We start from the raw sequence: 23343 nt of genomic DNA, 5'->3' as shown, positions 1-23343 counted from the left end.
TGACACAGTGGCGAAAACAGTAGTTTTGTTTATGTTATCATCATGTCCTCACCATGGGCAAGGACTCACATATTTCCATCAGACAGTTTTGGACCTCACTGTTCATAATTTTGAAACATGGTTGTATTAGAGGGGTACTATGTTCCACTGTCTGTAGATCTTTTTCAGTTAACAAATGTTGAACTGGTGTTTTATGCATTAATTTGCTCGATCCAAGTTCCAGGTACATACTAGCAAATAAGGAGAAGTTGAGCACCAACATGACAATTGAGCCGTATTAGCATGTATGAGTGCTGCCCACTGGCGCTTGACATAGTGAGCGAAGGGGCCCTAGGTTGCCCTCTATCAAGTGTAGTCGACCACGTTAGAGTCATAGGAGAAAGGTATGACGGCTTTCATCGCCATGTACTGCACGTGCACCAGCTTACAACTGCCCTACCTTTCACAAACCAAATGGGTTTGCTCATTACCGTGCACCACCTACTTCTCGAAAACGCGTTCTCTGCACAGGTCCAACTTATCCTTGTTTGAAGGATTTGTAGATTATTAACGAACCTTGTAACATATTATACTTGTAGGCTATGTTTACAAGAGCACTTGGAACAGTACAGTTTGCTTAATCTTACCCAGATAGGTTTAATCTAGACGTTTAATAGAACTAAAAGGTGAACGCAGTGTGTGATATTTGTTGTTTGTTGTGTTTCTTCGTATTTTAATATGCCAGTTTTCAACACTCACCAGCAGTTTGACTAGGGTTGTGATTGGCGGAATTGGACACCCCCGGGCCTGGTTTCTGTGTTGTTTGCTGATTTGGTCCCAGTGAGGGGTTGAGGATCGGGTTGGGCGTAGGGACACCGCCAGGGAAGGGTGTGGGATTCATGAAGTCACAGAATGGACGCTTGCAACATGGGTTGGTGGGATCCTGGAGCAGGACACAGCGGTTTGGAAGCTGTGGCACCGCCGGACACCTGGATATCAAGATAATGGGTGAGTCTAGTTTTACGCCGTGTTTTAAAATATTCCAGCATTATCACTACACCGGACACCTGGACATCAAGACAACGAGTGAGTGAGTATAGTTACTCGCATCTTTTAGCAGTATTCCAGCAACATCACCACGCCGGGAATCTGGACATCAATGTCCCGCAATGAGTGGATGAGGGATTTTTGCGCCGCGTTTAGTAATATTCCAGCAATATCACCTGGCACCACCAGAAATTGGCTTCATACATCGTACCCATGTTTGGAATCGAACCAGGGTATTGACGAACGGTTGATTTAACCATCAGGCTACCCCACCGCTCCAATCAAGAGCTAACGTTTTCCAGGCGTTACACCTCTCGAAGACAAGCTCACATTTACTCAAAATATCGTTGAAGTCAATGCGATACAACGACGTTACAATTATGGTTTAAGACAGTCATCACCCACTCATTGATCTGACCCTGTTTGTCTCGAACTATGAATTACACGATGTATGTTTCGGTTGCATCCCAAGCTTCCAGCCACTTAAGCAACACTGCTGTTTTTTGTACATCAGGGGCGAGTATTTGGATATTGTAATCAACAGACTGCTGTGCTTGTTGATAATTCAACAGGGTGAAAAGGTGACATTCTCTGTATAATCACGACGACCTACGGGAAACGTAGGTGAAGTAGATGCGTGATATAACGCCAGTAATGATCTCTATAAGGACTGTACATAGACTAACACCTAACAGAATGCCAGGATGTGCAGAGGATTGTTACTTACTTCTTGGTACACTTGTATTGCCCAGTAGCGTCATCTAGACATTCACAGTCGGCTTCACATCCGTCCTCCCACTTCTGTCCCTTGTTGTAAACTTGACCCTTGTACATGCAGCCTGCACAACAGTAAGTGAGTGAGTGAGTGCGATGGTGGGTGGGTCGGTGAGTGGATGGGTAGGTGGATGGTTGGGTGAGTGACTGAGTGAGTGTTAATGTATGAGAGGAATTGTAATCTTCACACGATTGACGACATATACAGTCGAATCCCGTTTATCCGGACATTTTGATTGCATTCGGAAATCGTCCGAATAGCGAGTGGCCGTAATGTTTAATCAATTCACATCAAAGTCGTGTTGTAAACAGTACTGACATGACTTGCCCGTGCACATACACACAAATCTTTCCGTCCGGATAACAGGGTCATTTTTCAATGGAAATTGATGGGAGTGGTTCGAAAATCTTTCACCGGGATCCGGCAGCGTGGGTACAGTTACTGGAGGTAAGTTTCTTTCCACCTACAAATCGTTCTGAAAGCGGGGTTTCCGGATATAAAAGGTCCGAGTAAATGGGGTTCGACTGTACACTGAAGTAGTCTTTGTTACCTTTAGGCGAGGGTGTAACCTGAGATCCAGGGGACGGTGATACGCCTGGGGCCATGGTTGGGGGTTTGCCGTAGCCGTTGATGTAGCCAGGGGCGGGGGTGACGGAAATGAACCCTGGTGTGGGTGTGACTCCTGGTGCAGGGGTCGGGACGGGACACTGAGGTTTCTTGCAACAGGACGGGTCATTAGGATCAGGCACCATGAGGCACGAAGGCTGGATGTTGTCATACCTCGTGCACCTGAAATGTAGATGTGGAACTGCTATTCCTCAAACAGACCATCTGGGAGTGACTGAGTGCACTAAGCAGTATACATACATGCTATATGGCGGCGGTCTGTAAATAATCAATAGCATTAGCATCGATCCACGCAAATGGGAAACGATAACATGTGTCAAGCAACTTGTCAAGCAAGACAGCGAGTATGACTGCCCGATCCCGTTAGAAGCCTCTTACGGCAGTGATTGGCTGCTGAAGATCAGTTCTAACCGGGTCGACTATTAGGAACGGGCCGTGAGACGCTGAGTGTGCAATGGTGTTAGTTTGTAATTCATTAGTATTGCATAAACTCTGTCCACAAGCTACCATTTGTGCAGCCAGACATGGCTTCACACAATGTACCCATTTGGGAAGTCGAACTCGGGCCTTCGGCGTGACGAGTGAACGCTTTAACCACTAGGCTATTCCACCGCCAACAAGATCTTTCATTTCATTTATAAATTATTCTCGGACCTTTCTTTGATGGATTTGATGAAAAGTCACATCGATCAATATAAAGCTGCTACATGTTCTTGTGCTTGTGTAAAACTAGTTTCACATGGATTTCGAAACATTATATACACGCCTTAAGCGTGACGAAATTCGCGTTCAATTCCGGTTATAATAGAATAGATACATGGTTTATACTGATCATGTGAATACTGGCGATGAGTTGTCCATATTTTCGTCATTCTATTCACATATTAACCTACTGCCTTTGGACAGAGTATCAGCACGAAGGGATCTGGGCTCATAAATTTACAGTGTGCAAGACGACATTGAAGGTTAGTTTGTGTTATCCTACCTGTCTTGGCACCTGTGGAAGTTGAGGTCGGCGCTCTCGCAGCGGCACACCTTGCTACAGCCGTCGTACCACAGTTGGCCTTCCTTGTAATACTGGTTGTTGTACTCACACATGCCTGGATTGTATTGACCAGAAGCACAATAGGTAATCGCCCAGAACAATTGTATTGACCAGAGACACAATAGGTAATTGTCTAGAAGAACAGTTGTATTGAACAGAGACACAATAGGTAATTGTCAAGAAGAACAACTGTGTTGAACAGAGACACAATAGGTAATTGTCAAGAAGAGCAGTTATATTGAACAGAGACACAATAGGTAATTGTCAAGAAGAACAATTGTGTTGAATGGAGACACAATAGGTAACTGTCACGAACATACTGACCTTTAGGTCTGGGTGCTTGGGTCACGCCAGTCATGGGTATATAGCCTGGATATAGACAAACATAACATTGTTAAGATTTAAATGTGATTACTTTCACAGCTGAAAAAGTCATAAATTAGCAGAGTGAAGATCCAGGTTAAAGTCAGTTTCCGGCAACCGTTATGCATGTCGCCAGATTACACGATAATGTCAAGCACCGGATTGTCTGTTCCAGACGTGAGTATACACAGATAGCTGTCTGGAGCTGGAATATTGACGAGTGTGGTGTTCGTTATTCACGGCTTTTCATTCTCTTAACGCTGATATGTTCGCATGTGCTCTAGAGGAAGGAGTTCGTAGTGAGTAAGTGAGTTTAGTTTATGCCGCTTTTAGCAGCAATATCACGGCGGGGAGCACCAGCGATGGACTTCACACATTGTACCTATGTGGGGAATCGAACCCGGGTCTTTGGCGTGACGGGCGGTCACTTAACCCCTAGGTTGCCCCACTGCCCGAAGGAATTCATAACAAATTCCGTATTCTCTTCATTTGAACTGTGTGTAACAAGTGTGTGACGCTGTTCCCTGCACATCTACAATGACGAAGTAGGAATACCTGGTATAGGTGTTGGTCCCGGATACGGAGTTGCTCCAGGGTACGGCACAAAACCAATAGGGTACGGCGTTGGTCCGAGGTAGGGCGTAGCTCCAGGGGACGGAGTGTAGCCTATAGGATATCTGGATGGCCCAGGGTAAGGTGTAGCACCTGGTGATGGCGTGTATCCAATCGGATATGGTGTCGGTCCGAGGTAAGGTGTTGCTCCAGGGTATGGCGTGAAACCGAAAGGATATTTAGAAGGACCAGGATATGGTGTTGCCCCTGGTGACGGGGTGAATCCGATTGGCCAGGGAGTAGGTCCCAAATAGGGGGTACCCCCGGGATATGGGACGAATCCAATGGGGTATTTCGTTGGTCCTGGGTACGGGGTGGCACCAGGGAATGGTACAAATCCTATTGGGTAAGGAGTTGGGCCAAGGTAGGGTGTGGCACCAATACTCGGGGTAAATCCAATAGGATACTTTGTTGGACCAGGGTAAGGTGTGGCGCCAGGGAATGGTGTGAAACCAATGGGCCATGGTGTTGGTAGGCGATAAGGTGTGGCACCAGGAGAGGGTGTGAATCCAATTGGATAGGGCGTTGGTCCTGGATAAGGTGTCGCACCTGGCCATGGAGTGTATCCGATTGGATATGGGGTAGGTCCAAGGTAGGGTGTGGCTCCAATTGAAGGTGTGAACCCAATGGGGTATTTTGATGGTCCTGGGTAAGGAGTTGCCCCTGGGTAGGGAACGTAGCCAATGGGGTAAGGTGTTGGTCCAAGATATGGGGTTGCCCCTGGGGAGGGTGTGAATCCGATCGGATATTTGCTGGGACCTGGATATGGAGTAGCGCCGGGGTAAGGAACATATCCTATGGGGTAAGGTGTAGGTCCAAGATATGGTGTTGCTCCTGGAGAGGGAGTGAACCCAATTGGGTAGGGCGTTGGGCCTGCGTAAGGCGTTGCGCCTGGCCAGGGGGTGTAGCCAATGGGATAAGGAGTGGGTCCCTTGTAAGGTGTGGCACCGGGTGAAGGAGTGAAACCTATTGGCCACCTAGACGGTCCTGGGTAGGGGGTGGCTCCTGGATATGGAACAAAGCCAATTGGATATGGTGTTGGTCCTAAGTACGGTGTAGCGCCTGGCGAGGGTGTATAACCAATAGGATATGGGGTTGGGCCTGGGTAAGGTGTTGCACCAGGGAATGGCGTATAGCCTATCGGGTATGGGGTAGGCCCAACATACGGGGTGGCTCCTGGAGATGGCGTGAACCCAGGTGGATATAAGGTTGGTCCTGGGTATGGTGTTGCTCCGGGATAAGGTACGAAACCAATGGGCCATGGTGTTGGTGCTTTGTAAGGTGTTGCCCCGGGCGAGGGGGTAAAGCCAATGGGGTATGGTGTTGGTCCTGGGTACGGTGTGGCTCCGGGATAAGGAGTGTATCCAATGGGCCATGGTGTTGGTGCTCTGTATGGAGTTGCCCCGGGTGAGGGTGTATAGCCAACTGGGTATGGTGTCGGTCCTGGGTATGGCGTAGCTCCTATGTACGGGGTGAACCCTATTGGCCAGGGTGTTCCTAGATGGAATGGTGTAGCGCCAGGAGATGGTGTGTAGCCAATGGGATAAGGTGTTGGTCCAGGGTAGGGAGTAGCGCCTGGATAAGGAGTGTAGCCGATTGGCCAAGGAGTAGGAACATGGTATGGTGTTGCGCCAGGAGATGGGGTAAATCCAATAGGATATGGTGTTGGACCTGCATATGGTGTTGCTCCTGGCCAAGGTGTGTAGCCAACTGGATATGGGGTTGGGCCTCTGTACGGAGTTGCACCTGGTGAAGGTGTGAATCCTATTGGGTATGGAGTGGGTCCTGGATAAGGTGTTGCTCCGGGATATGGTGTGTAGCCAATGGGGTAGGGTGTTGGTCCTCTATAGGGTGTGGCGCCTGGTGATGGCGTGAATCCGATAGGATACTTACTTGGTCCTGGGTAGGGGGTTGCACCGGGATATGGCACATAGCCAATGGGGTACGGAGTAGGTCCAAGGTAAGGGGTTGCACCTGGTGAAGGTGTAAAGCCAATGGGATATTTAGACGGTCCTGGATATGGTGTTGCGCCTGGCCAAGGAGTGTATCCGATAGGATATGGTGTTGGTCCCAGATACGGAGTTGCCCCAGGTGAGGGAGTGAATCCAATAGGGTACTTACTTGGTCCAGGGTAGGGAGTGACTCCGGGGTAAGGTGTATATCCTATGGGGTAAGGTGTTGGTCCCAGGTATGGGGTAGCCCCTGGAGATGGCGTGAATCCAATAGGGTATGGAGTTGGCCCGGGGTATGGTGTTGCACCAGGATATGGTGTGTAACCAATTGGCCAGGGTGTTGGAACATGGTAAGGCGTGGCACCTGGAGACGGTGTGAATCCTATCGGGTAAGGGGTTGGTCCTGGATACGGTGTTGCGCCAGGCCATGGGGTGTAACCAATCGGATAAGGAGTGGTTGGAGTATTTGTTGATGGAATAGTGGGAAGCTTATAAGGGGTAGCTCCTGGAGATGGTGTATAGCCAACAGGGTACGGTGTTGGTCCTGGGTAGGGTGTTGCACCAGGTGACGGAACAAACCCAATGGGATATTTTGATGGACCTGGATAAGGTGTTGCACCAGGGTATGGTGTAAAACCAATTGGATAAGGAGTAGGTCCAAGGTAAGGTGTGGCTCCAGGAGACGGAGTAAACCCGAATGGGTACTTTGATGGGCCAGGGTAGGGAGTAGCACCTGGTGATGGAGTGAAACCAATCGGATAAGGTGTTGGTCCAAGGTACGGTGTTGCACCTGGGGATGGTGTATATCCTATTGGGTATTTCGATGGGCCTGGATAAGGTGTTGCACCAGGATAGGGCACATAACCTATTGGATACGGGGTAGGTCCAAGGTATGGTGTGGCACCTGGGGATGGCGTGTACCCGATGGGATACTTGGATGGTCCTGGGTAGGGTGTTGCCCCTGGCCAAGGAGTGTATCCAACTGGGTAAGGAGTTGGTCCAAGATATGGTGTAGCACCAGGCGATGGCGTGTAACCGATAGGATACTTGGATGGGCCCGGGTAAGGTGTTGCACCAGGATATGGTATGAAACCTATCGGGTAAGGTGTGGGTCCAAGATATGGCGTTGCACCAGGAGATGGTGTATATCCAATTGGGTATTTAGAAGGACCTGGATAAGGTGTTGCGCCAGGGAATGGCGTGTAGCCAATAGGATATGGCGTAGGTCCAGCATACGGTGTAGCCCCGGGAGAAGGCGTATAACCAATAGGATAGGGTGTCGGTCCTGGGTATGGGGTTGCTCCAGGGTATGGAGTGAATCCAGTTGGCCAGGGCGTTGGAAGGTGGTATGGTGTTGCACCTGGTGAAGGCGTATAGCCAATAGGATAGGGTGTTGGTCCTGGGTAGGGCGTTGCCCCTGGGAATGGCGTAAATCCAACTGGCCAGGGTGTTGGGAGATGATATGGTGTTGCACCTGGTGATGGTGTATATCCAATGGGATAAGGTGTCGGTCCTGGGTATGGTGTTGCACCTGGGACTGGAGTGTATCCGATTGGCCAGGGCGTTGGAATATGGTAAGGAGTTGCACCTGGCGAGGGTGTAAAGCCAATAGGATAGGGTGTTGGTCCAGGATATGGGGTTGCTCCAGGCCATGGGGTATACCCGACTGGGTAAGGGGTTGGTCCCAGGTAAGGTGTGGCACCAGGAGATGGTGTAAATCCTATCGGGTATTTAGATGGTCCAGGATATGGTGTTGCACCAGGATATGGTATATAGCCGATTGGATAGGGTGTTGGTCCTAGGTACGGCGTAGCACCTGGAGATGGGGTGAACCCAAATGGGTATCTTGTTGGTCCTGGATAAGGCGTGGCACCAGGGTATGGCGTATATCCAATAGGATATGGGGTAGGTCCAAGGTAGGGTGTAGCTCCAGGAGATGGTGTGAAACCTATTGGGTATTTTGATGGTCCTGGGTATGGTGTTGCCCCTGGCCATGGCGTATAGCCAATAGGGTAAGGAGTAGGTCCAAGGTAAGGGGTTGCACCTGGTGAAGGTGTAAACCCTATGGGATATTTTGACGGTCCTGGATATGGTGTTGCACCTGGCCAAGGAGTGTATCCGATAGGGTAGGGAGTCGGTCCCATGTATGGGGTAGCTCCAGGAGATGGTGTGTAACCAATGGGGTAAGGTGTTGGTGAGTTTAACTTAGGTCCTGCATATGGGGTCGCACCTGGTGAAGGGGTGTAGCCGATAGGCCATGGGGTTGGTCCAGGGTAGGGCGTTGCTCCCGGGGAAGGAATGAAACCAATGGGGTATTTTGAAGGCCCTGGATAAGGTGTTGCACCTGGATATGGGGTGTATCCAATCGGGTATGGTGTCGGTCCAAGGTATGGAGTGGCACCAGGTGATGGGGTAAATCCAATTGGGTATTTAGATGGACCTGGGTAGGGAGTAGCGCCTGGGAAAGGGGTGAATCCTATTGGCCAGGGTGTAGGGAGGTGATAAGGTGTGGCGCCAGGAGAGGGTGTGAATCCAATTGGGTAGGGAGTTGGTCCCGGATATGGGGTTGCACCCAGGTAGGGCGTGTAGCCGATTGGATATGGTGTTGGACCAAGGTAGGGCGTGGCACCAGGAGAGGGTGTGAATCCTATTGGATAGCGTGTTGGTCCTGGGTATGGAGTAGCACCTGGGTAGGGAGTGTATCCTATTGGATAAGGAGTTGGACCGAGGTATGGAGTTGCCCCAGGAGATGGTGTAAACCCTATTGGGTACTTGGATGGGCCTGGGTAGGGAGTAGCACCAGGGTAAGGCGTGAAACCAATCGGGTATGGTGTGGGGTACAGTGTGTTCATTGGAGGTAGAAGTGTTGGGCAATAAGGAATCTCACAGCATTTATCCTGTGGGTCCTGGACCATGGTACAGTAAGAGGGCACCTGGGGATACGCTGGGCATCTGAAACACAGGATACACATTGGTGGATCTTATTACATGAGAGATTTGGTCAATTTGCACGCCACTTTCAGCAATACCGAGCAAGATCACTTTGGGCACCAGAAAAAGATTTCACATGTTCAAAATATTTACGAAACACTCATGTTTCTAACTTTGTTAAAAAATAAAGAAAATACCCTTACTTTTCAGTACACCTGTATTTGCCCTCTGCACTGTCAATACATTCGCAGTCATAAGTACAGCCGTCCTCCCATGTGTCTCCTTGATGATATGTCTTGCCATTGTATACGCATGCATCTATGAGAAGGACAAGCATTGATAGTCTATTTACGAATGTAGATAACGGGAAAAATAAAATGAGATTATAAGCACGTCATTTACCTTCACCGTCGGAAGTATTTTTCATCATATAGCAGGGTAGGTATTTATCTGTTGCTGTTTGGTGTACGCATGCATACACGCACCAGTTCATTTACTTAAGATGCTCATGATATTGATCAGTGGATTGTCTCAATTATTTAAAGACCGTTGCCATATAGCAGGAATAGTGCCGACTGCGGCGTAAAACTAAACTCACTCACGAAAACTAAACTCACTTACTCATGCTCGTACGTATGTGTATAGGTATCAGAAATTGAGTCTCACTTTTAAGAGGCAGTGGGTTCATGTTGTCTGGGGGTAGCATCTGTCCGGTGATAGTGCCGGGCACGCCTTTAATAGTGTGAGAAGGGTTGTTGGTGTTGGGGCTGTTTCCGCAGCTGGGGACCTGGCAGCACTTGTCGGCGGGGTCAGTGATCAGCACGCAGTCTGACGGAGTCTGGGGGTAGCTCGGGCACCTGGTGGACATAATGGAGTGTTACTCTGAACCTGTGAGTTCGGTTCCCGTATTGACAGTGGGAAACTTGAGACTTTGGTATGACTAAAACGTTATTAGCTTTATCGAGGGGTTACTATGGTCAAAACACCTTGCCTACTGAATTCTACCTTGCCTACTGAACATTTAAATCTCTGAATTTTATTCAACCTAGGATAAAAGTATTTTAACAAATATATATTCCGATCGCTTTATTACAAGGGGTATGCACATTAAATGAAACACCGAGAACAAGTAGGGTTGGTCTAAGTTAACACTCATCACGCACCGCACGAGCATTTGTTTCACTGATCCATCTACTGCGCTTACCCCCTTGTAATACAAACCAGTAATTTGAATCTGTGATCGTTTGTTAAAAAACTTTTATCCTAAGTTGAATAAAATTCTAAGTCTTTAATTTTCAGTTGGCAAGGTTAAATTATGAGGATTCGCAATCTTAATTTCACTTATTTGGTTTACATTTTTTCGTTTAAAGCGAAATTAATCGGCATGTCTTCACTGCAAACAGACAACAGACACTCTCATCGTTGAAGTACCTGTCATCACAGTCGATCAAGTTGGTCACTGAGTCTTCACATCGACACACCTTGTCACAGCCCACCTCCCAGTTCTGTCCTTGTCTGTACGGGATACCATTGTAGACACAGAAGCCTGCAATTAGAGCTTTTTGTAGTTGCATGGCAGCAGCAGTGCAGTAAGTGGTACACTGAGTATAACACAGGCAGGCTTGCATCACTATTTGATGATTCTCAGATACATAGAACACGTGTTTATATTTTCGTCAGAATCGTATACAGGAGTAAGCGAGTGATTTAGATTTATGTCGCATTTAGCAACATTCTAGTTATATTATGGCTTGGGACATCAGAAATGGCTTCACACACTGGGAATATTCCCTGTTGGAATCGAACCCGGGTGCTCGACGGGACGAGAAAACACTTTAACCAATAAGCTACCACAACGCCCAAATCATACACTGAACACTTCAGCAGTAACGCAAGTCTTATGATTGTGAACATATTTCTTTTGTCGGTATAATTACGTCTTACGAACACGAAATAGAACACATGCACATCTTTCTAAATATTGATGTCTTTGGGGCTAATGAGTCATTACTGGGAATTGAAAGAGAAGCTAGAATATAATAGACATGGGTTCTTGCACATTTTTGGTTTAGATTTGACTTTTGTCCCAATAGAATAGGCATTACCCGTTAAACTAATGTGTCATAAAAAACGAAAGAACGAGGAGAATCAAACGTGCAGGGCCTGTCCAGTTTTCCCGAGACTACATCCCTTTAATGTTGTTGGTTCACTGTAGCTTGTGTGATCTCTTACTTGCAGTTGGTGTCTGGGTGACGCCAGGTGACGGAGTGACTCCGGGTGTCTTGGTGGGGCTGGGCAAGTTGCATTCCGGTTTCTGGCAGCAGGGGTTGGTGGGGTCGTATGTCATGGTGCAGTAGTATGGTAGGTTGGGGTATCGCGGACAGCTGCACAGGTAGACAACAGATTAGATATAAAGCACAGTAGGTACAGTGATCGGTAAACTTGACTTGGCTTCTGTGTATTTGTTTGGTATTAATGCTTAACATGAATGCAAAATACCTTGTAACCAACATTCAGCATAAGATTGATACTCCCCAGGGAGTTCAGAAGATCACTCATATCTTGTACTTTACATGTCGGTTATTATCTATATTTATACTCATTTCATTCTGACTAAGGGAAGAGCCTTAGCCCTTTTACCCTCCATTTCTCTATCTGAGTATGACGGTGGGGTAGCCTAGTGGTTAATGCCTTCCCTCGTCACGCCGAAGACCCGGGTTCGATTCCTCACATGGGTACAATGTGTAAAACCCATTATCTTGTGTCCCCAGCCGTGATATAGCTGTAACATTGCTATCAGCGGCGTAAAACTAAACTCACTCACTCCATCTGAGGAATAAAGCAGATAAAGGAGTGAGTGAGTTGTGTTTTACGACGCTGATAGCAATGTTCAAGCAATATCACAGGTACACCGGAAATGGGCTTCACACACTGGATCCAAGTTGGGAATCAAACCCGGGCGTTCAGCGTGACCAGTGGACCTTTTCACTGATAGACTACCCAGCAGTCAGAGGAAGAAAGGCGAGGCTATAATAGGTTAAGAAGGCCTTTTTGTTAGAGTATAAGATTGTTCTTTAACGAATTCACTTCATCGAGCTGCTAACGCGATCATGTGACCAGGGTCGTTATCCTGGTTGATGCATGTCGTGGTTCCCGAGTGCATGCATTGATGTTCATGATCACAGGATTGTCAGGTTCAGTGTTCAGCAAATAAGTAGCCTAATGAAGAGGTAGCCTAATGTTTTGAAGAGGTTAAACATTAATCCATATAAATTAGGACTATTTCTTATCCACCAAGTAAACTGACAAAGGTTCCCCGCTTTAAATAGTACCGTGTGCCATAGCTTACATGTCAGAACAGTCATATTTTCCCGTAGTGGCGTCTTCACAAACACAGGTGTAGTCACATCCATCCTGCCACCTCTGACCCTGCTTGTAAGGCGTGCCCTTGTACACACACACATCTGGAGAGAAACACGACTCAGTCACTGGAACATCCTTATACCGATACCTTTGAAATCTCTTATTCATGAGTGATCACAAGACCGGTATTGAATTTTTCAGTCATAATGGAATTTGAAACTCAATTTAAAAATACATCATGTTTCTTCAGTTATATGTAGAGTATGGTTTCAGCTAAATAAGCAGAAGATAACGTTGCTTTGACATGTTTGATGCGGTAATTTTTAGATGAAAGTTTGCCGAGTTTGAGAAACTCCCAAACCTGTGTGAGGTTTACGGCGAATTTTGAAACCAAATTCAGCAGATCCTGGTATCACTAAGGTCAGTAATTATGAAACACACCACAAAGAACAAACATGGTGACATTTAATATATATATATATATAGATATAGATATATATATATATATATATATATATATATATATATATATATAGATATATATATGAGACTCTCTCACCTTTGAGTGGTGGCGTGAGAGTGACCACGGGCGCAGGTGTGCTGACTCCCGGGGCGGGGGTGACCATGGGCTGAGGGGTAGGGGGCAGGCCGTATCCAGTGATGTGACCAATGACACCAGTGGGGACAGTCTTGTTGGTCTGGTCACACTGTGGTGCCAAACAGCAGGTGGGGTCCTTGGGGTCGGGTACCATCACGCAGTTCGGGGCGATGGAGTTGAACTTCGCGCACCTGAATGCGGAATACAGAGACAAGCATTGAACCGAATGTCATTAGATGTTAACAGCTTTGATTACTATAATACACTACAATACACTTACATGTACATTGATGAACAATACTGTCATACACAGGGTGCATAGTTGCAATACGAAGTATAAGACAATCTGATCCTACCGGGTACCCATTCACTGCTGGGTGAACATATGCAGTTTTGAGCTAACTCATGTGCCCGAGGTGAGAACGCGTTTCATGAGCTTACGTCCCGCTACACCTAAAGAAGCGTGATGGTCACCTCAACTATAAAAACGTACATTTTCTAAGCGTACATGTATAAACCTGCATGTATTCACCAGGGAGTACTAATCAGTCTACTTACCTGCCGTCTCAAGCACATAGCTCCTTGAAATTGAAATGTCCACATGATCTACACACTGCAATTAAGCTATTTTGTCCTGCTAACTACCCACAACAAGCCAGAACATTAAGTCTGAACTTACCTGTCGGTACACCTGACGAAGCCCGTCGTGCCATCCTCACATACACACTTCTTATCGCAGCCATCATACCACTCCTGGCCTTGTGTGTAGGAGCGTCCATTGTAGACACACACATCTGTAAGGACCAATCGTACATGTCATATACCCCGATCGTACATGTCATATACACCAATCGTACATGTCATATACACCAATCGTATATGTCATATACACCAATCGTACATGTCATATACACCGATCGTACATGTCATATACACCGATCGTACATGTCATATACACCGATCGTACATGTCATATACACCAATCGTATATGTCATATACACCGATCGTACATGCCATATACACCAATCGTACATGTCATATATCCCGATCGTACATGTCATATACACCAATCGTATATGTCATCTACACCGATCGTACATGTCATATACACCAATCGTACATGTCATATACACAAATCGTATATGTCATATACCCCGATCGTACATGTCATATACACCGATCGTACATGTCATATACACCAATCGTACATGTCATATAAACCAATCGTACATGTCATATACACCAATCGTACATGTCATATACACCAATCGTATATGTCATATACACCAATCGTACATGTCATATACACCAATCGTACATGTCATATACACCAATCGTACATGTCATATACACCGATCGTACATGTCATATACACAGTTCCATCACATTTGTATTAACAGGAATCCTTTCCGCAGATCCTTGTCCGATTTATATGTGAAAGTGTCAGGTGGGGTAACGTCCATTATTTTATATTTCATGAATTGCGAAAATTATACGCGTGCTGCAAAAACACAAAACAGTAATAGTCCAAATTCTTCACACAAGATGAAAAAAAACGTGTCGCAGCAAGAGCACTAAAACGTTATTGAGTCTCTCCTTACCTTTGAGTTTGGGTGTCCCGGGTGTGGGTGTAATGTTTGTTCCGGGGGTTGGGCTGACTTTGCTTGGGTTGGGATTGATCCCGGGGCAGGTGGGGGTCATGCAGCAGCTGTCTTTCGGGTCCTTCACCAAGATGCAGTAGCTTGGAATATTCACGTAGTTGGGGCACCTGAGTGAGTGAGTGAGTGAATGAGAGGTTAGTGGGTGTGCGGGTGCTATGGTGGGTTTCTGTGTGAGTGAGTGAGGCCTGCCGCTGTTTGAATACACCCATGGACATGAGAATGCTACTGACACATTTTCATCCATAATTATCAACGGAATTCGAACCTAGGAGCATAGCTTTTTTGCATGTCCTAAGCAGCATTTAAAATAACAAAATAAGTCAGGAAACATTTGCTGATCTCGCAGTTTCATCCATCTGGTGGCCTTCAGCAATCCAAGTTTGTGCGTAAAAGGCGACGAACGGGATCAGGTGGTCAGGCTCTCTAACGTGGTTAACTCGTGTCATTGTATCCCAATTGCGTGGATCGATGCTCATGCTGTTGGTCACTGGATTGTCTGGTACGGCCTTGATTACTCATAGACCACGGCCATATAGCTGGAATATTGCTGAAGGCGGCGTAAAGCAACCAACCAACAAAACGACACACTACCAAATAAATCCAAAGATCATGATTCTAAGCAGAACCCACCTCTCGGAACACTTGTACTGGCCTGTGTTGTCATCGAGACACTCGCAGTTCATGGAGCAGCCATCCTGCCAGGTCTGGCCCTGGGTGTACTTCACACCCTTGTACATACAGTACCCTACAACCACAGGCAGTTGTCAGGCACACATACAAACTTCTATAAACCATTTGCTCCAGCATAAACGTCACATTTTGAAGTTGCGTAAAAGTTTGGATATTTCTATGACAATTATCAACCATATTCAAAATGATTTCAGTATGATTTTTGTATTTCGCACATCTGTAAATTTAACGCTTCTTTCATGTCTAAATATATAAGCAAAACTGAGTGAAATGAGAGAGTTTTCGAAATTCAAGAATTTGGGCCAATTCGATTTCAGGTCGAAGAAACATTTGATTTCTGTTTGCGTACAGTTTTCATTCATATATTTATTAAAGAATCTTCGGTCAAAGCTAGTCATGTTCAGTACCAAAAAAATGTAAAATTCAATTTTGTTTCATTCGAACTCATATCAAGACACATGTCTCAAATAAACTCATTTAAATCAGGGAATGGGACAGGTGGCGAGCCTAACAGGAGAAGGTTTCCAATTACATAGGACACTAAGGCCTGTACACGTCTCAACGTACCTATCTTCTGTAGCGGGTTGTGGTCAGGCGATTGTCCTGTGATGGTCCCGGGAACAGCAGTTGGGAGCGGGTAGGGGTTAGGAGTGGGGTTCTGGCCCGGATTAGGGTTAGGGGTGGCCCCTGGGGCGAGGGTTGGGGAAACCAAGCACTGTGGTACTTGGCAGCAAGAGTCCTTGGGGTCAACAATCAGAGTGCAGCCCGGGGGTGGGTTGTTGTATGACGGGCATCTGAAATGGATGGATATAATGTTCAAAACCTGAATAAAACCACCGACTAAAACGGAAACGGATCTAAGTATCCTGGATTAACACTGAAGGATAACATTATATGGATGTAGAACGTCTTTATTAAAGTGTGAGTCGTTTCCACCGAGATTCTAATACCGTTATTAAGCTAATGTTAGAACCTACATCGAAACGGTAACAAAGACGTACATCCATATATTAAGAACCTTCCCTACTGCTTCAACAACTGAATGGCCCTTCAAATTACGTGGATACACTACACTGATCTTATTGATGGGGATCAAAAGTAAATAATTCCCATCCGGAGTTATCGCAATTGTTTTCGGCTTGTACAACGAATCGACTCTGCATGTACCTCATCTATAACGTAAGATTAACTGTTAAACGAACTGTCGTTGGCTCACCTGTCGTAGCAGTTGTAGAAGTTGGTGTCAGCATCGTCGCACCTACACTTCTTGTCGCAACCCTCGGTCCATACCTGGTTCTGCTTGTAGACCACGCCCTTGTAGACGCAGAATTCTGGGAACGCGGAACACATGGCGATACAGACATTGAATCAACTATGACAGGGACGTGTGACGTACCGTTCTTGAAACCCGATTTTATTTCGACACGTCTGGGAACAAATCATAGTTTATATCCACTTATATTTAGATCCGAAGCTAACTTGGGTTTAGAGGCTAGATTCAGACCATTTAGACCTCGGGGTTCCGTGAATCGGAATCACACTTTTTGAACCACCATTAGTCTGGTATCGAGTGCTTGACTGAGCCTATATAACGTTTCCTAGTTAATAGGTGTTTGTGTTGTGTGCATTACGCATTACCACCAAACCCGACCCCATCCTACCCACTCCCACCTCCTTACCTCAAGTCTTAGCCACCCCATCCAAACCCTACTCATGATACCCACCCGGATCTGAGCTCTGATTTGCATAACACCTGGTTGTCTTGTGTAGCCGTGAACCCATAACGCACAAACGATGAATAATTGTCTGCTGCTTTTAGCAATATTCCAGCAATATCACGACAGGGGACACCAGAGATGGACATCACACACTGTACCCATGCGGGGAATCGAACCCAGGCCTTCGGCGTGACGAGCGAACGCTTTACAGACTAGGCTAGCATCGTCCTAACAAGCGATGAAGCATTACACTCACTTGGTACTGGAACAGGTGTCTTGTTGGGTTGAGGTGAGACATTTGGGTTCACTGTAGGCTTGGAGTAGTCGCATGTCAACTTGTTGCAACAGATGTCGTTCAGATCACGCTGGAGAGTGCACTGTGGTGGCACGAAAGGATAGGACTGGCACCTGTGGACAAGTTATTAAGTAACACGTGGATAATACATTACCTCGCCTCACATATAAAAGTCGTTTTCTGATTGGCTAAGCGCTCGTCTGTTATTTTCAGTGTACCCTACTTACCGCTCGCTTTTCCTCGTTTGATACCCAGATCATTAACTCGTTTAATGAAACTGGTGTTACGTATAAACCAAACTGAACTCATGAATTCTGCCTCACCTCTCGCCACACTTGTATTTGCCTGTGGTTTCGTCCTCACAAACACAGTTGTACTTGCAGCCATCTTGCCATCTCTCCCCTTGGCGGTATTCTCTCCCTTTGTATACACAGGAGTCTATAACAAAGGTGGGCATATTCAAGCATTACCGATACGGAAGACACAACCAAGAGTGTTCAGACGTTGTAGAAATATGAAGGGTGGGGCGGGAAGACTTTATAGGCATGTGGTAGGCGTCTTATGGAGAACGAACACCTTCATAGTCATCATTTATTTGCCCATTGGGGTTTTACATACTTCTTCAGTCAGTCATTTGCATTTTTCGAATTACTGGAAGAAAAGAACATGGCCAGGTTTCATATTTCAATATATACCCTATATTACACTGCTTCAGTGTATTGGCCTGCTATTGATCGAAACCCAGAAGTGCTTCCGCAATTACTTCTTCACTGCTTTGGTAAACCCTATGAGCTACGGTTCAGTGATGCAGGCGTTCGTCACAATGTCATCATGTCTCACATTAATTTATACGTAACTATGATGATATTGGCATCTACATTAAAATAAAGTCCAGTTTGACTTAATTGACATTTGAAATCTTACGTCGTGGAGGAGGGGTCTGTCCGCCGGGTCCTGGTGTCGGAGTAGGAGCGACTCCCGTTATGATACCGGTGGGGATGTTGACAGGTGTCGGAGATACGCCAGGCCCGGGGGTAGGGTAGCCATTAGGCCCAGGAGTAGGGGTACACTGTGGAACCTGACAACACTGTGGGTCCTTGGGATCAGCTACCAGACGGCACTGTGGTGGGATAGTTCCATAACTAGCACACCTGCGCGTTAAAGTGAAACGTTAGGATTGTAGGTCATGTGACAGACAGTGAGAGAGTTAGGATTGTAGGTCCTGTGACAGACAGTGAGAGAGTTAGGATTGTAGGTCGCTGTGATAGACGGTGAGAGAGTTAGAATTGTAGGCCGCTGTGATAGACGGTGAGAGAGTTAGGATTGTAGGCCGCTGTGATAGACGGTGAGAGAGTTAGGATTGTAGGCCGCTGTGATAGACACTGAGAGAGTTAGGGTTGTAGGCCGCTTTGATAGGCAACAAGTGAGTACTAAACTTTCAAATTTGAAAGTGGATTGGCTGGTATAAACAACGCCTCACACAGTTTGGAGACGAGTTGTGATATTTCAGATTGTTGAGGATAATATTACCGGAATCATACTGAGATGCAGTGAGTTCACCATTTTTGGTGATATCCCTTCAACCATTATCAGTATCGCATGGATAATGCATCATTATCAGTGACACGAGGATAATACGTCATGTTTCTATCATTCAACTCAACTTTAAACAGAGTACGGAGTACATCATGGTGATATTCAAGTACGTGACTTTGAACTTGACCGTGACCTTGTTTTTGACCTTGAACCTTACCTGGAGCTGCATCTGTAGTAGTTATTCTTGCCGTCTTCACACACACATTTCTTGTCACACCCGTCATACCACTCCTGACCCTCGTTATAACGCTGATTCTTGTATACACAAGTTGCTGTCGTCAAAGAGGATCACACAGTTAGGCATGTATTAATGTACTAATCAAGCTCGAAACACCGTCGGTCGTTTATTCACCCACTGTGATTGTGTTCTCAAATATATCACACAGACGTTGCTAAATATGGGAAAAGCAATAACCCTTGGTCATGCTAATAGTGCAATTATTCATTGTCATGAATGAGGAATTCACCTGTGAAACAAATATTTCCATTCTGCTCTGTAGCGGGATATTAATGACTCACATCGTCATTACATCACGGGTGTATATCACATCCCCTCATCACCACCGAATACATTCATTGTGGTGTGTAGTCGGTGATTTAAATAACCAATCAAGGCGCAGCCTGGTTGCAGCAAGCGGGCAAACAGTCAGTGTTTTGACAAGTGAACGATGAGATAACATTGCACAAACGGCAATATTTCTTGTGCAAAGTCTGCAACGGCCTTGTGATCGCCTGTGATCTACTCCATATGTCAGAGGCAACGTTACAGAGAGGAGATCTGATTTGTTTGATCATTTGCACTGAGAAGTTGGGAGGCGCTACCATTATTTTAAAAAACTCGGGCCACATGATTTTTGCAATTAAAATTTGTACACACCTTAAGAACTATCTAAACATAAAGCTTTTTCAAACTATCGGGCTTACACGAAAAAAATGGCTAACTTCTAGCATGAAAAGTCTTTTCAACACAAGGCAAGCAAAGGACTATGTATTCACTTGGACAAGGAATAGTTGAATTCCAGCAAGTGCTTGCGACGATCGAGTTGTCATTTACTCCCTATTTGCAAACTAGATATTGCATTTAAGTTAAAGGTGAAGAATTATAAATCCGTACAACTAAAAGGAATATACCTATTGATATTGCCACTAAAAGAACGGACATGTTGTCATAGCAACAATGAGATCCATGGCCACTCAACGGTCTAACGTTGCAACAGTTCATATTGCACTGACGTCTGTGTTGATACTTACGTTGGGGAAGAGGAGTATTGATGATGTTGGTGTTCGGGGTGGGGCTGACTCCGGGGACGGGTGAGGCTGTTGTCTGGAGCGCCAGTGGGTTCTGGCAAAGTGGTTTCTTACAGCAAGCATCCTGCGGGTCCACCACCAGGGTACAGTAGGCGGGAATGTTCGAGTACGGGGTACACCTAGGATAGGAAATTGCAGATATTTGGCACGGTATGTGCTATTTCCCAATAGTACATATTTACAAAGTGTATGTATTCCTAATTTCCATTCTGATTGGATGAGGTGGAAACTGTGGTGAGTGGGATTTCTAAATAATGACAGAAATTCGACATGTACGAAACTACTCTTCAGAGGATGTTTCCGGTGACCTTTACCTTGGCAAGAAAAAGTGTAGAAGTAGAATCGAATAATAGAACACTGTGTGGGCAATCCCCAATCCGTGCGTTCAGAATTTGCCATATTTCATGATTACGAAATGTCTGACAATTTCAGCTCATTTAAAACAAATATTTTGTACTATTTGAGGCTGTTATCCTTCGATAAATAAAAAAAGCGTTGGACAAATGTGTAAGCATCAAGTGTTTCACATGTAAATAGAGACGGAAATGAAAAAGACAAGAATTTATATACTCTTGGCTTTGATATTGTCCCCTGGATAATTCGAGAAGTAGTCTTTCACAACAGTGATTGTTATCATGAGATGACGTACTTTTGGACGCAGGTATATTTGCCAGTCTTCTCATCATCACATACACAGGAGTACTGACATCCGTCTTCCCACTTCTGACCAGTCTTGTAGTTCATGTTGTTGTACACACAGAACGCTGGGAACACACAACATTATCCGGCGATAATTACCAGGTAATACAAACAATAGACTCTTTATCTACATCCGAGCTTGGTCTCCAGTGAGTGAGTGAGTGAGTGAGTGAAAACGACAGTTGTGTGTGAGGTAAGATAAAGAATACGATGCATGGTAGCACAACAACTCTGGAACTGACGTTATCACGTCCATACATTTCATGCATTATATTTTATACCTCCACAACTTACATTCATTGGTTGGATTGTTGGTGTTCGGTTTGTTGACTGTCTGTCCATGGATCTTCCCTGGGACACCTGTGGGTACAGGGTAGGGGAAGGGGGTCGGGTTCTGACCCGGGTTGACTCCTGGTTGAGGGGTGGGGAGCAGGACCGGCTGACAGAAGGGTATCTTGCAGCACTTATCCTTGGGGTCAGCCACCATAGAGCACCCTGGTTGAGCCTTGTAGTTAGCGCACCTGCAATACAACATGTACGTTGCAGGTATGTGGCAGTGGTGTTCCGATTAGTCGATTTCATCGATGATTGATCGGTAGAAAATAGTATTAAAGGAATCGATCATAATATCTGTGATCGATCGTGATTGGTTTATATGTATCTACACATCTGTAGGACAGTAAGTATTTACAATGTTTTAAATGTGAATTTCACTCATTTAATACTTATATCACGGAATGTATATTCATTTCGGGTCATGTATTCAGTATCTCGTAATAAAGCAAGCATATAAACACATAACAAGGAGCTCTTTGATTGGGACATGTGACCGGTAACAGCCAATGACAGTCGTAAACGTCATGACTCTTATCATATCGCCTGGAAGTCAAGCACAACAGGTGATGAAGGGAAATGTGTCAATCTATTCCATCCCTTTGGAAATGTTTCGTCAGTGTGGATATATCTTTACGTTTCCCCATATGTATTGGCATTGGTTTTGGGTATTTTCGTGAAATGGAATATCCCCTACTTTTTAAATGTCATATCAGGGCTCTTAGAGTGAAACGAAAGTCCAGACTGCTTTAGGACCAGTACGTTGATAAAGCATACGAGCATGACCAGAGTGATGCTAAATCTAGAAGCATAATCAGGAACGTCCGCAATTGGAACCTGCAGTCACAGGTTTCCGGTACGCCCAAGGGAGGCACCTCTGAAGAACGAACTGCTGTGGTTCACCTATGATGACCTCAAGGTGTCGCAGGATACTATCAAAAACCCACCTCTCGTCACATCTGTACACGCCATTCTTGGCATCCTCGCACGTGCAGACGAGATCACAACCGTCATTCCATGTGGCACCCTGCTTGAAGTTGGCGCCATTGTACACACAGAAATCTGCGCCAACGCAACACGATATGAGCGTCAGTTATCTATTTTATGGAAACAAGTTTCTGTTCATTTCGAGAAACGAAATCACTCAGCTCAGTGTCCATGTTCTTTCATGATAAAAGTTGTGTGTCATCCTAAATGTCAGTTATTTTCCCAATACGAAGCATTGCAAATATCTGAAAACTATGCAGCCTGAAACTTGAAACTTATTATTGTAGGTTTTGTTCTTTCTACGAAATTCGGTTTTACTGAATTGAAATGAACACTTATAAAGTAAGATGAAGGAAGTTGCTAAATTCAGGAACTATAATACTTTCCTTACCTGTCTGGGCTGGGGGTGTCGGGGGAACACCACTTCCTGTGGCCTGACCGGAAGTAGGTGAGAAGTTACAGACAGGTGTCTGGCAGCAAGGGTTGTACATGTCTCTGACGAGGCGGCACTGGGACGGGATCTGGGCGTACCTGGGACACCTGTAGATACACCGTGTGTACATAAATGTAACTTGTCCATTATCCATGATACCAAGATGGACTAATATGTGCAGGTTATGCTGACATGAGTGAGTGGGTCAGTTTAATTTTACGTCAGTTTTGAACATCAGCTATTTCAGCAGTATCACGAGGGGAACAAAGACCAAAATATTTCATTGCTGAATGGTCCGTTACAGTAACCGCGGCAGAAAATATTGAACTG

The 23343-nt window shown here is 45.7% G+C and overlaps 1 protein-coding gene across 1 annotated transcript in view; it reads right to left on the bottom strand.

Moving 5' to 3' along the window:
• LOC137259002 (uncharacterized) overlaps window positions 1–23343 on the bottom strand; it is a 69460-nt gene that overhangs the window by 22455 nt on the left and 23662 nt on the right. Inside the window, exons 28-53 of the mRNA XM_067796703.1 lie at window positions 22972–23120; window positions 22541–22655; window positions 21555–21781; window positions 21211–21325; window positions 20505–20680; window positions 19411–19525; window positions 18582–18808; window positions 17981–18095; window positions 17619–17770; window positions 16861–16975; window positions 16212–16438; window positions 15585–15699; window positions 14895–15061; window positions 13972–14086; window positions 13254–13483; window positions 12681–12795; window positions 11564–11715; window positions 10763–10877; window positions 9998–10188; window positions 9535–9649; window positions 4392–9352; window positions 3798–3842; window positions 3414–3528; window positions 2352–2590; window positions 1754–1865; window positions 739–968 (exon numbers count right to left, since the gene is read on the bottom strand). Coding sequence (XP_067652804.1) covers window positions 739–968; window positions 1754–1865; window positions 2352–2590; window positions 3414–3528; window positions 3798–3842; window positions 4392–9352; window positions 9535–9649; window positions 9998–10188; window positions 10763–10877; window positions 11564–11715; window positions 12681–12795; window positions 13254–13483; window positions 13972–14086; window positions 14895–15061; window positions 15585–15699; window positions 16212–16438; window positions 16861–16975; window positions 17619–17770; window positions 17981–18095; window positions 18582–18808; window positions 19411–19525; window positions 20505–20680; window positions 21211–21325; window positions 21555–21781; window positions 22541–22655; window positions 22972–23120 — 8750 coding nt within the window. The remainder of the gene's footprint in view (window positions 1–738; window positions 969–1753; window positions 1866–2351; window positions 2591–3413; window positions 3529–3797; window positions 3843–4391; window positions 9353–9534; window positions 9650–9997; window positions 10189–10762; window positions 10878–11563; window positions 11716–12680; window positions 12796–13253; window positions 13484–13971; window positions 14087–14894; window positions 15062–15584; window positions 15700–16211; window positions 16439–16860; window positions 16976–17618; window positions 17771–17980; window positions 18096–18581; window positions 18809–19410; window positions 19526–20504; window positions 20681–21210; window positions 21326–21554; window positions 21782–22540; window positions 22656–22971; window positions 23121–23343) is intronic.

This window comes from Haliotis asinina, chromosome 12 (genome assembly GCF_037392515.1).
Source record: "Haliotis asinina isolate JCU_RB_2024 chromosome 12, JCU_Hal_asi_v2, whole genome shotgun sequence".
NCBI classification, from domain to species: domain Eukaryota; kingdom Metazoa; phylum Mollusca; class Gastropoda; order Lepetellida; family Haliotidae; genus Haliotis; species Haliotis asinina.
Note: the sequence above shows the minus strand (reverse complement) of the source record. Positions and strands in the feature narration are given on the sequence as shown.